This window comes from Phycodurus eques, chromosome 12, assembly GCF_024500275.1.
Source record: "Phycodurus eques isolate BA_2022a chromosome 12, UOR_Pequ_1.1, whole genome shotgun sequence".
Lineage (NCBI taxonomy): Eukaryota > Metazoa > Chordata > Actinopteri > Syngnathiformes > Syngnathidae > Phycodurus > Phycodurus eques.
In genome coordinates, this window is record NC_084536.1 from 3285270 (window position 1) to 3301088 (window position 15819).

Sequence of the window (15819 nt, forward strand, 5' to 3'; positions counted from 1 at the left end):
AAAACATGAAGTACAACCCCAATTCCAATGAAGTTGGGACATTGTGTTAAACATAAATAAAAACAGAAAACAATGATTTGCAAATCATGTTCGACCTATATTGAATTGAATACACTGCAAAGACAAGCTATTTAATGTTCAAACTGATCCACTTTGTTGTTTTTAGCAAATAATCATTAACTTAGAATTTGATGGCTGCAACACGTTCCAAAAAAGCTGGGACAGGGTCATGTTTACCACTGTGTTACATCACCTTTTTCGGGGGAGGGGGGTATGTGCATTATACACTACAAATTAGGGTATTTTTCTTTAAAAGCTATTTTTTTTTCATGGTGTGCATAATAATTTAGAACACTAAAGCGGTTTTGTAAAAAAAAAAAAAAAAATTTTCAATAAAATAATCCTTAATATTGGTGAAGCCAATATAGATACATAATGCAGCTAATCGATAGCGGTGGCAGCATTGCAGCGCTTGTCAGAAAGTAAGTTAAAGTAAGTAGTATGATATTCTAAAAATTTAGTCTGAAAGTTCTGATTCGATGATCACTTTTCCACGCCCACACGAGTTCGAGTCACCACCGATTCACGTCCAGCCTTACTGCATATATATTTAAATTGTCATTGATAGAAAATCGCACCGTTGTATTCACCATAAATTGCCTTGACTATTAGGGAGGGGGAAAAACAACAACAGCATAAATAATTTGGAAGTGAATGTATACTGTGCGTCATACTGCGGCACCTTGTGACTGGACTCCCCGTCCAGGCTGGTGGTGGTGACGTAGCAGGTGCCATCTTGTCGGCTTGACGAGAGCAGGATCAGGTCACACGGGAACGTCTCGTCCTCCTTCACCACCACGATGTCGCCCACCTGCCACAGCAACACGACAGACCCATCACGGCGGCCACATCCATAATACATGGCAGACGGGCCTTTTGCTCACATTTGTTTTCATTTTTTTTTTTTTTTATAAAGGGATTGCAAAGTTGCGTAACAGATAATACCAAGCGAGCGGCTTACGTGGCGCAGATAAAATCCCATCGTCATGGCGACCGTACACATGACACATGCTCTGCGAATCTGCGTGATTAATATATTCGTCACTATTGCTGCTGCCGACTCACGCGCTAATCCGCTGCGTTTGATCCACGAAACATGGCCGCAAAATACAAGAGAGACACTCGTGACGAGGGGCGGGGTGCGGTGGGGCGGGGGGTGTCGTCAGGCGGAGAATAGAAAACAAGATGGAAAGAGACACATTGCCCTGCACGTGAATGTCAAATTTATCCTGACGAACACTTTTTTTTCCTGAGCGATTAGAAGCGGTGAAGATTAGACTGGCGGGAATACTTCAAGGAGGAACAGCAAGAGATGAAACAAATCTCACTTTTAACCGACAGGTATTCGGTTATGTATTTTAATTTCAGTGCATAACGACTGCCAGTCGGGGACCTGGCAGTCATAGTAACAAGGGTGGGTTCTCACTTAGTTGCATGGCAGAGCTCCTGAGGCCGGGCACCCCCGGGCTGGATGACTGCTCGGCGTTGGCGCTCCCCTCTCATGGCCCGCGGGTGCCCCTATCCGCCCCCCTTTCCAACCAACAAGGGACACTCTCCTGCCCTGGGGCTGGGCGGGGCCTGGCTGCATCGCGGGTTGGGGGCGGGGGGCGTCTGGCTCTCCGGGTTCACGACCCTTGTCCTGCATGCTTCTTCTCCTGTCCTTGTCCTGTTCTAACTTGTCCTGTCTTTTCCTCACAGGGTGTAGCACTATTTAATATATATATTATATATTTCTTGATATGTATTTAATGTTTCATTGTTGTAGATCATGTCATGATTTACTTCTCTCATCCTGTTTACAATGAGCACTTTGTCTTTTGTCTTTGTTTCCCTCTCCCCTCCCGAAACTTTGTTCTGCCCGAGCGATCGACTCTGATTCTCAATCAACTTCAATTATAATACTAAGAAACCACAGCGGAAGCTTAAAAGCTCCACTGTGACACAGTAAAACGGTTCCGGCATAAAAGGGATGCATATCCTCCATTCTGCTTGAGCGAACAGCCAAACAGGACCAAAAAAAACAAAAAAAGGAATTTTCAGTGCATCATACTGAGAGCTGTTTTTTTTAAAATTATTATTATTATATAATTTGACCCTCTTATGCAGCTAAATAAGGTCACCAAAATGTTAAGGGCGCGAGCAATCTATTAGGAACAGCTCTAAGTATGACGGAGTGCAGTCGGAAACGGAACGCGCCACAAGAAACATCTCGTGGTACCTCGACTTACGGATGAGTTTTTCGACATACAATCGTTTTTTTGTCTTTTAAGTTTAAATTTAAGTCATGAGCGCTAAATGGTGGCAGCGATCGTGACGACAAGCAATTTTTCTTTAGGCTCTTTTTTGCCGTTCCCAGTTGGAGTTGAAACATAAAAACAAACAACTACATATTTTCGATTTAAAGACCCTGTAAAGATGATTTGACTGAGTGTTTTGAGCGATGACTGCGGTCACAGAAGAGATGAAAATCCCGCCTCACGTTCCACAACGTATAGACACGTGATCTTGCAGGCGTTTGATTGGCAGGAGGGCTACAGAGCGTGCGCGCGACAGGAGAAAAAAGTGGACAGAGCGACGTCTGCTCGGCGGCCTCGGGTGCCGTTCGCCTTTTAACGAGCCGCTTCTCACCCGCAGCTTGTGACTCTGCGTCCTGGCCGCCTTCCCCCGCCGCACCACGTCCACGGGACACTCGTTGATGGAGCAGTCGGCTTTGTGTCGCAGCCAGTCCTCGTAGCCCTGAGAGGACGAGATTGTTCGAGATGAAGCAGAGGAGCAAAGGGGGCGGGGTTTGGACAGATGACTGTGCAAGCGTAGAAGCGGGTGTGATAAATTAGCGTTGCGCACATCGAGCCGGGTGACCTGCTTGATTTCGAGCCGACGCGTCACGCGTTAAGATTTATATCCCGCTAAATTTCGCTTCTCTTTAGCCAGCACGGCCCCATCTGTCATGGATAGCAGCGCGAGGGGGGGCTGCATCTCCCCTGGGGCTCCAGTGATGAACAGAGGAGCGCATTCATTACCGTGTTTCTCACATCAGCAGGCATATTCAATGCGGCCAGAGAGGAATGTGTGCATGGAGAGATAATAGAACAGCTGATTGGAGTCCCGGGCTGGAAGTTGCGGGCTGGAAGTGAGCGCGCGTGCGTGCGTGTGCGGCGAATACCTGCTTGATGGCGGTAACCGTGATAACGAAGAAGAGGGGCAGGCCACTGGTGACTGGGCTGGTGGGGGTGTCGATGATGAGCTGGAGGGGAAGAGGCACGACATACGTCAGGTGCGAGGGCCCAAACGTACTCATCTGCCGTTTTTTTGTTGGGTTTTTTTTGCTTCGTGTCGTGAGCCAAATTCGAATGAGCGTGCTTCAGATTAGGGGTGAAACAAGTACGAGGCTTTCGAGTACCTCGATTCCGAATGCCTGAAAACGTTTGTTGTGTCAACAGACTATTCGGCGCGTGCTCAAAATGAACACCGCAAGTCTCATATTCTGCATTTTTCTACTACTACACGGAAGACTGGGGAGTATTCAATTCCAGCGAGGGCTAAGGACCTGCTTTTTTTTGTGCTTTATAGCTGCATATCTTTTCATATATAAAAACAATAGAGAAATGCTGATAATGCTGATAATTCTACTTCTGTTATTGAAAATGTCAATTTCATGCAATGTTTACATGATTTTTTTTTTTATTTTTGTAAATGTGTCGTTTAAACGACAGTTCATACACAAATGTTAAAATAAGACATATTTTGCAACTAGCCCGAAGTTTTGGTTGGGTGAATAGCATTCCAAGTTTCATCTTGTATAACGAGTGTTGATCAGGCAGGCATTTTGTTTACAATTCATTATTGTTTCGCCGTGATTTTACCATTTACCATTTACCATTCCTTAGCATACCACGGCTATACAGTACGAACTAAACTCTACAGCTCGATGGAAACGTGTTAATGATGATGCAACTCACCTGGACAAGAAATATGACCAAGAAGTAGAAGTTGGCAATTCTTCGGAACTGTTCAAACAGGTTCTTGGGGATGAAGTTCCAGAAGGTGTACTGTCAAAGGGAAAAACAAAACCAGCATCACTCACAGATTTTTCTCATTTCTTTTTAGATTCGTATAGATCTAACAGGATATCTCCATTTGAGCTTGAAACAAAATACAGTGAACACCTGTACATTTGCGACATTCGTAGCTTTATTGAGGAAACTATCCTCTGTCATTCACTGAAAAACATCTTTTTGTGCTCAGGCCAAAGCCATGTCTAATATAAGATCCTTGCTTTGGCGCCATCTGGTGGCATCTCAGTGCCAAGCACACATGTTGAACTGAGGGGAGGAGCTTCATTCAGTCAGGCCATTGCTCTGTCTACCAGGGGGGAAAAAGTGCTTTGCTGCCATCTTGTGGCAACTATAGGCAATTACAAACCTTTACGGTGAGCGCTAGTTCCGCGCAAATTTTCGCTACTCGTAGCGGGGGATTTACTGAATGGCTTCTCAAAGTGTGGTACGACTATCACTAGTGGTACGTGCGTTCTCTGGAGCGGTACGTGAAAGAATCACTGCCAAGTACAGCTTAGCTGTATTTAACTTTAATATTTAATACATTCGTATTCAATCTTTGAGATCAGTTTGTTTTATTTAGGTACAATTTCTAATTTAACTTTAAAGTGCTATACATTTTAATTGAATCCTTAAGTGTTCTTTTGTATTTTCACACACACACACACGTGTGTCTTACAATAATTTTAAATATACTTTTTAGCACTTTTTTTTTTTTTTTGGTGGTACTTGTTGTAAAAGGTTTGAGAACCACTGCTCTAGCAGGGGTGGGGAACCTACGGCCCGTGGGCCATATATGGCCAGTGAAAGCATTTGATGTCGTCTGTCATAAAATTCTACCTCAGAGGAATTGGTGCAAAAAGCCCAACAACATTGAACCCACAATTCGTTATTATCTATAATAATCATTCGTTTGTTTAGAAATTTAGTCTGGCCATTAAAAGGGGAACAAAATGGCCCCTGATAGAAAAAAGGTTCCCTTGGCAGTTGTAAATAACAGGTTTGGTCTTCTGACCTTTGAGGAGACGATGCGGTTGTCGGGGTAACGCTGAGGGATGTAGGCCTCAGCTCCCGGAGGAGGTTCTTTATGGCCGATGTAGACCGTCCGACTGTCGACCCAGTTCTCCTCCCCCGCACACTAATGGAGAGAGAGAAAAGCCGATATAAATAGAAACACAGGTGACGACAGAAGAAAATGGGTGCAACCGCACTGCCCATCAAGGATCAACCTATTATTATGTTGCGTGTAAAAATAAATGAATACATCAAAAGAGTTGGATTGGGTCAAGTTTAAGCGCTCTCTGTGGTTCAGCAGAGTGCATTGTGGGAGGCCAGTGTAGCGCATCCACGGTGCGCTTCATGATGCGATGGCCACACCGGACAAGGCTCCGAACACTTTGGCCCCAATGAAAACATCCGCTGGCGGCGCCAGCCGGCTGACGCGGCTCAAACGTGCATTGTTGATCATTCATTGAAAAGTTCTGGAACAAGCACTTTGTTGTTTTAATGAGCCCTCGCAACTTTGGCACACATGCCACCAATAAAAGGATGTTTCTCAAATATTCACGTCACAAAGGCCTTCCTGTCAATTACCACTGATGAATAACATTTGATGTTTTTTCACGAGAACACGTAGAATACATAAGGGTTCGGCAACACACAAATTTGAATCCACCATTAGCATTAGCATCACGCGAAGAAATTGCCGAATGGATGAACTCACTGGAAGGCATTATTGGTATCGACACAGGGCAACGACATCGGACTACTGAATGTTATCATTCAAGTTTGATTAAAAAAACATATTGCATTGGAATTTGCACGACACATACTGTCATATATATATTTGGGGGGATTTTTGTGGATAAATAATAATTATTGTGAGTGCAAGACTGATAATGTTATTCTCCCTGCACACTATCAACTTTAAATTAAAGGTAAAATCAATAAATAAGTAAAATCATCATACTTTAATTGTAAGACATACTTTTTGTTTTTGTTATTGCATTTCTAAAACAGCATGTGGGAGTGCATGATGGTGAGACATATTATAATGTAGAGGCCAGATTGTTTTTTTTTTTGTTTTTTTTTTTTGGTATTTACTTTAGCATGTTGGCCATCTTTGTTGTGTGGGATTTGGGATGCTAACGTGAACTATAGCTCCCTGCCCACTACATGCTTTAACATTATACATTTCCTTTAATAATGGTTTAGAAAAATGTTTTTCATAGCAAAATACAGTTGACATTTTATGTCAGCTATCTTTGTGACTGTTACATAATATAATGTACAATATATCTCGCTATAAGCTGTTTTTTTCCTTTGTTTTTAAATGCTTTTAATCATGCAAAGCACATTGAGTTACCTTGTGTATGAAATGCGCTATAGAAATACATTTGCTTTGCTTCACACTAGGTATTTTTTTAAACAGCTATTATTTGAATAATAACAGATAAATTGCAAATTTAAAATAAATTATTTTTGGAAACATCTTTCATGCTAAAATATAGCAATGGGCATCTTTGTGGCGTGTTTTTTTGGGAAGTTTCCAAAGTTTGTGTACCAAAAAAAAATAAACAAAGAAAGAAATACTAATCATAACAATCTATTAATTTTTTAGGGTCATTTTTGTCATTGTCCAAATTCCACCACGGCGCACAAACTCTTGTCCGCAGTTATTATTAGAAATGCTTTTTGTTGCCGGGGAAAAATAAAGGTATGAACGTAGTGTAAAGACGGACTTTCTTTATGTCGTTCGACTAAATGCTGAGAATGAGGCGATAATTCCTCTTTGTTTTAACTGCTGTTGCAATTGACACCATTTTGCACACAACATATTTACACGCATCAAATACAGAACTTCTAAAAATGGAAGTCAGAAACACGAAAAAGCGTGCGCTTGCTGTTTAAATGTTAACAAGTTGCCCAAGTAACAGGATGGAGGTGCGAGGTACACATCTTGAAGTTATACAGCGCGATCAACAGGCGCCGCCGGGTGGGCGGAGGGGACAAAAATAGACAAGCTGCCAACAGTGTCAGCTGGCTTGAGACCCCATCAAAACATTGAGAGGGGTGGGCGCGACGTGACCCAGAAAGACGGAAGAGAGTGTGAAAGTGAAGAAGGAAAACAAGGCCGTGATACACGAAGGAGAGCCAACACAAGAGCTGGAGCAAACAATTACCTTTACAAACAATTGTCCACTTATGATTGACACTGACAGAGATATTAATACTGCATTGTGGTTTGTATAGAACTGCACAGCATTATACCGAAGGCTGTTTGTAATCGCTAATTGAAGCTCCACGAGGGTCATAATATTAGAAATACGCATCCAGACCGACAGTACGTGAATATTATCATAGAGTTGAGGCCTTCATTTTAAAATCCCAATTTACGCTCAGACTTCATAAATTGGACACATAAAATACATACGCCGTTGATTTATACTACTTGAAGACAAACATTTTTGGGGAAAAAAAAAAAGGAACTACATATTCGCCCAGACGCCCAGTAAGCATCAAATGAACTCGGATTGAAGTTGGGTTGTACTTTTTCTTTGTGACGCTACTACGGGAGCGTAGCCGTGATGGTCGAGAGATGAAGTGTGGCGATAACCACAAAACTGCCGATTGAGCTCATTTGGCTTGAGTGGAGCGGTACATGTGTCTCTGCCCCGGCCGCTCGGTGCAATTATCGAACGATCGTCGGAGGGGCACGTAGATCAATGGGGTCCGTGCAGCGGTTTTTCGCCAGCTCGTTCTGTATTGAATAAGGGTGCCCGCTAACGCTGTATGCTCCAGTCACGCACGGATCGCTGTGTCCTCTTCCGCAGATAAAAACGTCTCCATGAGAGACTATTTGCGCCGCTTTTAAAGGAAATAAAAGAAGCCGCTTCGATTGGACAGGAATGAAGTCAGTTGTGGCGACGCCCACACCAGCAGGGACAGATGACATTGGACCGCCAAGGTTCCACTATATCCCGAAGAGGCCATTTAACCGTCATCTCCTCAAATCCGCATTGTTCCATCCTTCATTTCCATCATATTGACAAGCCTAAAGCGCTCTGCGGTCGTGGTTGTGTGGAAGAAGAGATCAGATTATACTTTGCATTCATCTGATCATGAATCCTCGCTGATCCCACTCGACCTCCGTCCGGTCCGCGGTTCCGTTCCTCTCTCTGCCTCGGCTCCATCGCGCAAAGCGGCCGACACGGAACGCTTTGTCTTGATTAGCTGCAACACAATGGCGGCGGAGTGCTTTTACTGCAGCAAAGCGCGATTGCCTTAACCGTAAAAACGTTCTTGACCACATCTTTATCTTCACACTTTGAGTCAGACGATCTCAGGTAGCGCCAATATGAGCGACCTCCGACCCGAAGCAGTTTCCGCGGTGCAGCTCCCTGTAGAGATGCAATACAAAGCAACAGACCATGAAGCGGTCTGATTAAATGGTCGTGTCTCGTCCCTCCCCCACGTTGCCGCCACGCTGCGTCACACACACAGACGCGCGCCATATCGGGCTGGCATCCCTCATTAAAGCAGCTTTATTTATTTATTTATCATTATTTATTTTTTATGAACTCCTCGTGTTTCAACGGACAAAGGCCGGGGCAGATTCGTACGCTAACAGACGCTCACCGGCCACTTAGGTACGCCTGCACAGTCTATTCATGCATCCATTTTCTATAGCGCTTAACCTCATTAGGATCACAGGGGAGCTCGAGCCTATCCCGGCTGACTTTGGGCGAGAGGCGGGGTACACCCCGGACTGGTTGCCAACAGATCACAGAGTCGTCGGTGAACCTAGCATGCGTGTTTTGGGAACGTGGGAGAATACCCAGAGTAAACTCGCAAACAGGAAGGCCCGAGCTGTGATTCGAACCCGGGACCTCACGAGTCTGAGGCAGGAGGAGTGCTAACCTTTAAGCCGCCGTGTTGCCCTGCTGCATCAACATTTACACAGATAATATTTGCAGTACAGCTCTACACCACTGTGGGAGGTCCAGCTGGCAATATCGTGCGGATCCAGCACACTAATTGACCGAGTGTAATTTTGAAAATCCGTGCAAAATCTTTATGGGCGCTCGCTTTATTCTGGGGGTTGAGAACGTAGGTCAAATAGCCTGTAGTGGTTTTGCGCAAGCATCATTTGTTCGCAGACTGGAGGTGGAAGGGTGAATATCTCGGGGGTTTCTCAAAGTTTTCAGAAATATTTAATAACATCACGAAACGTTTGTTTTTTAAGGGTGCTGTAATTCGTTCTCCTTTTTGTATTTTGACCAAGGGGGGTCAGAAACCTTTTATTAAGATCAATTGGAACTCATAAATTGTGGAAAATGTGTGGCATTATGTTTCTTTGAATGATTGTTCTTTTTTGGTTACACTACATTTAAATATATATATATATATATATATATATACACACACACCAGTGTTAGAGCACAGTATGTTTAAGTATCTCTACAGCCTTAACCTTTTTCTCAACTGTTTCATGATGCAAACATCCTGCAGCACCACAAGATTTAAAAAAACAACAACAACAAAAACCAAAACGTCGGATTAATTCAAAAAAAAAAAAAAAAAAAGACAAAATGTAAATGTTGTTGCTTCATCCCCTGCTCGACTCGCAACCGTGTTGCACCGCTTTCATTTGGCAGCGCTACATCACTCCCCCTTAAACCACCGCCATAATCTGCGGCGTCCATGACCCTCTTCCTCCTTTCATCCCAATTCGACACAGGCGACGCGCTAACAACCTGGTGGGAAGCTGTGAGGAGTCATTCCCAAATGCCAGGAGAGCGACGTACACTATAGCCGTCTACGAGATGAGTGCGAGGGTCTAAGAACAGAAATAGAACTCCCCAAAACGGCAATGTGTCACTTTTATCTTTCCGGCGCAGCCGAAGGGAGTGGAGGAGCTGTGAACCTTTCTCAGGTTCTTCAGCCGTCTGCCACCCACTGGATCAACGGAGGACATATTCTATGACCCACGGTGATGCTCGGTGAACCAAAGCGTTAACATGCTCGCAAACGATGATGATCCGCTCGAACATTTATATCAACCCCGTGTGTTGATATTTTCGACATTACTGTTATCTCTCTTTCAGGTTTATTCCTCGCAAGAAAGACGAGATCATCCACAGAGGACACGCAGAAAATGCGCAACGCAAAGTCTTCTGGCCAACATGCTAGATGTTGTCCCACTCCACGAAACATGAAGGCGCATCGTGACCACAAACCACAAACAATTCTTTTACAATTACTTGGAATAGGGCGAACAAAAACGAGCTCCTTGCTCTTTCACTGAGTGCAAATCCGAATGCAATGCAGTCGTGCCTCGACGTACCGCAGTAACGTGAGTTCGTGTGGAAAAATGATCCCCACGGAGCTTCCGGGGAAGAGAGTTCGCTTCGTTTTTTTTGGGGGAATGAAATTGTTGGAGTTATTTAATTCATCGTTGCAGCCTTAGCTCAAACTACAACTGGAGCTTCGTTTTCTTTCGGGGCCGAGTCTGCAACGCCGAACAACTTGAATGACTATTTGCTGTATTATATATCAGCTGCCATGTTAGAAAAGTCCACGGGCGTCCTTGTTAAGTTCGTTTGTTTGAGCCATTTGATCGACAGGTCACGGTACATAAGGTGTTACAGTTGGGGAGTCATCATCGTTTCCGGACGACGGGCACATTAAAAAGGCCATTTATGATTTATCCACATTCAAGAACTTATAGCCGTCTTTAAGTTTGGACAAAGCCCTCCACCTACACGCATAAGCGTGCCTCTAATAGAGATCATGACCCGCTCGTGCGGCCTTCGCAGGCGGTGGCCCGCCGAGGCATCACGCCACCGCTATTATTACCATATGACAAAAGGGCACGCATGAGACAAATATAACACGTGCGCTAACACGCCAGCGTGCACAGGAGGTCACTATAACGATAAATCTCATGAGAGACAACATCGCCACCCGACCTCGGCGCTGCACACGTACGCATTTCAGGCATGGAGGCCAATTAGAATGAAAGAGGATCAGTTAAATTCAAATTCAAGCTGGTGAGGAAGTGCATTGCAGTCATAGTTAATAAAACAATAAGAAGGGCGGTCAGGAAGACGATGTGATGAGGCAAAAGTGAGCATTTTGTAAACGCTCGCGTGTACTGGATGGCACCTAATGAGCCATCCAAAGTGTGACTTTTGTGCGTTTGACAAGGGATGAGAATTACAGAGCATCTCCTATCATCACAACAACAAAGCAATACAACCAGTCGCCAATAATCAATAGTTGATGCCGGCTTATTGATTTTGTACCGTGAGAGGGTTAGGACGGCCCTATCGTGATTTGACCTCAGACTAATTCAATTGTTTTCTGATTGACACGCAATGTGTCAATCAAGCCTTTTTCTTTGAACACCTCGTGCCACTCTGCTGCTACGATAACCCCTTTCGCACTTGGAAAAGAAAAAAAAAAAAAAAAAAAAGAAAAATATTTGACACGCTACACAATACGCTGGCACCGGTGTAATCTAATTATCTGATTGTGGGAAGCGGCGTCGTTGGGTGAAAGCGCAAAATGTTGCGGCGATATCCCGCGTTAGCTGGGTTGTGTGTAGAAGATAAATGTCGGATCTTCTAGCACGGCTCCGGCGATGCCATTTTGCGGGAGCTCGATGTAAAAGAGGCTTACGACTGATGCCGCCATGTGCTGCACGGTAGACATCTTGACCACAAGCTACAGTATGCTGCCCGCACGGCAGATGTGGCAACTGTCAAGCCGACATCGAACTCGTGCATTTCAAGTAGGGGCTGAACCGATGCGTCACTTAGTCGTCTTTACGACCGCGTCGACGTTGAACTCGACGAGCTGCTAATCGCAATTTTGGCATCTTGTTCTCCAGCTTGCAAATTTACACACAGCGGGACTTACGACTTGCCCGCTCTGTACTGTAACGTTGGTTCTTCCGCGCTGCCTCGTTAAAGAAGCGCCCGCTAGAAAAAATGCCGTGTTAATGGTTAACGTTAGTGGGCCAAACACGATAAACAGTATCATCCCTCTCGCTCGCTCCTCGCCGTCAATATGTGCATATTCGAATGCGTGATTCATTGGCCGTCTACTGCGTAGTGTCGCAGCCGGGATGCGTTCGATGAGGTGAGGTGGGGGGAGGTGCGTCCGATGACCCAAACCAATAACCGCGCTCCCCATCTCGCCGCAGTGCTGCGCCTGCGGTTGTGACACTACCGCTGCTGGAGGACGAGCAAATTGCGGGCGTGCCGGAGTCCAAACGATAAATAAACCGAACAGCGATCCTCAGAGCACCTGAGACACTTTTAAGGTCAGGTTCAAAGGTCGTGGGTCACACGGAGAGTCTGACAAGCGGCTGCACCCTTGATCAACACTAACAAGGAACCTTTGCTGCCCTTCTCTTGACGTCATCGTGTTGTTTTGCTGTTGTTGACTTCAAACCATTTCTGAGTAGGAAATAAGGGAAAATGAATTATCGATCCATTCCAGAGTCAAAAGGCGGCCATCGTGAAAACCATGATGAACTGTACAGGCCATGTCTTGAGTACTTAAGGTATACATCTCTATTGCCACTGCCCGAGATGTCCCGATCGCATTTTTTGCCCCAAAGTCCGAGTCCCTTGTTTCCGAGTGTCTGCCGATACCGAGTCCCGGTCAGATACTTCGGCGACACGAAATCCAAATTAAACACAGACACACACAAAAACAAACCAAAACAAAAAAAACTGTCACACCAGTGTAAAAAGAAGTTCACCATTATCAGTCAAACAAGAAACAAAACAGCCTTCACTGTAAGGACAAAGGATAAAGGTGTTGCTTACGGAGTCGCATACATTTTCGACGGTTCTTAACTGTCAGTTAGTTAAACGCAAAAAACAAGAAAACTTATCTGTGAGGTGTCTAACTTGCTTTGCTAACTTTATGATTATTGTTATTATTGAATACGTTGTTTCTGGCTTTCTTACGTGTACAGGCAACGTTTTATGTTAACATTGTTAAAGGTCATTAAGTAGAAGTGTAAAAAAAAACAAAAAAAACGACCACTGCTAAACACGTATTAGTGAAATGAAATCATGAGTGAAATCTATTTTCTTTTTTTTTTTTACATTAACTGTCACAAAAAGTGTAAAAAGAGAAGCAGAAATGGTAAAAACAACAAAAGAGTCTAGGCTAACTTTAATAACCTCCTGTGTACATTTGCCTTATCGAGACGCCATTCGCGGGCGCAGGCGTCGCTAACGTGGACTTTTTTTATTTCCGCGCAGGCCGTGGGCTTCTCCTCGTTAGCGACCTCAAAAGTGGGCCAGCCAAGTTGATTTCCATTCAGCGCGCTAGCATGTTCCCCACGGAGACAAAGTTACGTGGGGGCAAACATTCGGGCTTTGCGTTTAGCAGCCTGCGGCTAATGAAGCTAAAGCACACGACGATGCGTTCGGGCAAGGGTGGGCGTGGCTCGTTCCTTTGAAATAAGATCCATACATCCATTTTCTCACAACGATGATGATTTTTTAAATGTTTTTTTAATAGCAAATAACAGAGGATCGGTTCCCCTCAGAAAAGCCGTGAATATGTGAAATTTGCTCATTCGGAACCGCAAATACGCGGGGATTCATCGTCCAGTTCCCTGTGCAATCTTGCGATTCATCGTTTATGAAAGGTGAGCAAAGGCATTTGTACTCAAGCAAATAAAATTCAAGTCAGAAAGTAAGTCAAATAATTTCCATGCCAATTTGGTGACATTTGACATTTCCTGTGGCGCACGGACAAACAAGCCTTCCCAGTCACAAAAAGCGCTTGGACCCGCAGAACGTGTTTGCCACGGGTTTACGATGCAACAAATGCTTTTGATGCACTTTTTTTTTTTTTTTTTATTAATAACAACAGTCATCTGGGTTGTTCGGCGGGCCCGATCAGAAGCTCCCGCGGGCTGTACATGGCCCACGGGCCGTAGGTTGTTAATCCACAGCTGCGTGTTGGCGTGTTTGTGTGTGTGCGTTGCGGGGTCTCTTACGTATCTGCTGATGATGTTCCTGAGGCGGCTGAAATCCATCGTCCACGCCGAAGCGACGACGAGCCGCTACCTTCCTCGGATCGCCCCGCACGGGTCCATCCTCGTCTTCCTCAGTGGGCTGTCTCGATTTTCACGGCATCGCTCCCCCCCCCCGCCCGCCCGCCCCCCCCTCTTCCTCTCCCACGCTGTGATCTCCCACGCGCTGCCGGACTGCTACATGTCGGGGGGGGGCAAATATGGCACCTCGTGCAAAAGCGGCGCTCCGGTGCGCTCCTTGTCTCTCGTTCGGAGTGCGACGACGCGCCGGTTCTGCGACCGTGGGCCTCTCGGTGGCGACGGAGTCCACCCCAACGCTTCAACCGTCAGATGACGACGACGACGCGCATGCGCACTGGGGCTCGCCGGTTACATGCGCACGGATGAAGTCAAAACCTAAACATTGGCAAAAAAAAAACAACAACATGCTTTTACATGCTTTACATGAACTGCATTATTTTAGATATATACATCAAATAATACTGCTGTACATATAAACGAAATATACATGCAAATAATCAACACATCTGTAAATACCAAATATAAAATACAGCGTAAACAGACCTAAATGGCGATTTGAAAAAGGACCGTGTACATATCCCACCCAATATTTACACAATACACAACGATTTAGATTTTATGGCAGTATTACATTGGTCAATGTTCAATTGTGTGCTTCTTTATCCCGTTATTTTGAAACAATGGATTTACAACTCATATTTACTGTAGAAATCTGGAAAGCAAATGATTTGTTAACGGTACAGTCAAATATTCCAATACATGCTGATAAACAGTGATGTCGCCAACGCGTCACTCCCCAAACGTGGACCGGTGACGTCATACATCATCTCACGCGTGACTTTGGATAGTAGAGTAGTCATATTACAGTTATTTTGAGTTTTGCATACTGTCCGTGTTGCACGTCACGTGACGTCAATGGACGCGGACGACTCCGGCGAGGGGGATTGGCATACTTCAACTGGAAATGCAGTCGCTACGGAGTTTCTCAAAAGACGACAATACTGAGGTTCACACGCGCACACGCACACACACACGCGCGCGCGCACTGGCCCCCACACATTGATCGGCAGGGTTGCTACAGTCTGTCTATCTATCTATCAGTTAAGAGTCTTTAAAGAAGTGTTTATATTTAGGTGGCTATTTGGTATGTCAAGTCTGCGCTAAGTTGCTCATTTCATGACATTAAGTTGTTTCTTCATGTTGATGACATCATTGTGTAACTTGTGTGGCGTACATTACCAAGCAATGGATACGGTCATGCTTTATTGACTTTTTTTTTTTTTTTTTTTTGGTACGATGGATAAGTGTTTGTTTTAGATTATGATACAATGCACCAACCGGTATGTATATTTAAGGATAAAAAGAATTATATTAACAAGACCCTAAATTTAGCATGATGCCGTACAGCTGCAAACTACACCCACAATAATAAACATTGTTAAAATAAATACCTTTCTTACAGCGTCAGTCAAAAGGGAGCATTATTATCTTATTATCCATGAAGGCATATATATATATATATATATATATATTTGGGTGGTTTGGATACATACATATGTATAGAATACGTTACATTGGTCTCAGATGATGTAACAGCGCTCATTGCGTTGTGTGCAT

At 44.5% G+C, this 15819-nt stretch overlaps 1 protein-coding gene across 5 annotated transcripts in view; it reads right to left on the reverse strand.

Annotated features, from left to right (window-relative positions):
• LOC133411108 (phospholipid-transporting ATPase IH-like) overlaps positions 1-14505 on the reverse strand; it is a 36737-nt gene extending 22232 nt beyond the window's left edge. For all 5 annotated transcript variants that reach the window (XR_009769618.1, XM_061693029.1, XM_061693030.1 and 2 more), the window contains exons 1-6: positions 14146-14505; positions 5131-5253; positions 4020-4109; positions 3224-3304; positions 2689-2796; positions 743-871 (exon numbers count right to left, since the gene is read on the reverse strand). Coding sequence is in view for 4 of the 5 variants with exons in the window: in XM_061693029.1 (XP_061549013.1) it covers positions 743-871; positions 2689-2796; positions 3224-3304; positions 4020-4109; positions 5131-5253; positions 14146-14184 (570 nt within the window). In the remaining variant the exon portion in view is untranslated. The remainder of the gene's footprint in view (positions 1-742; positions 872-2688; positions 2797-3223; positions 3305-4019; positions 4110-5130; positions 5254-14145) is intronic.
• Between the last annotated feature and the right edge of the window lie 1314 nt (positions 14506-15819).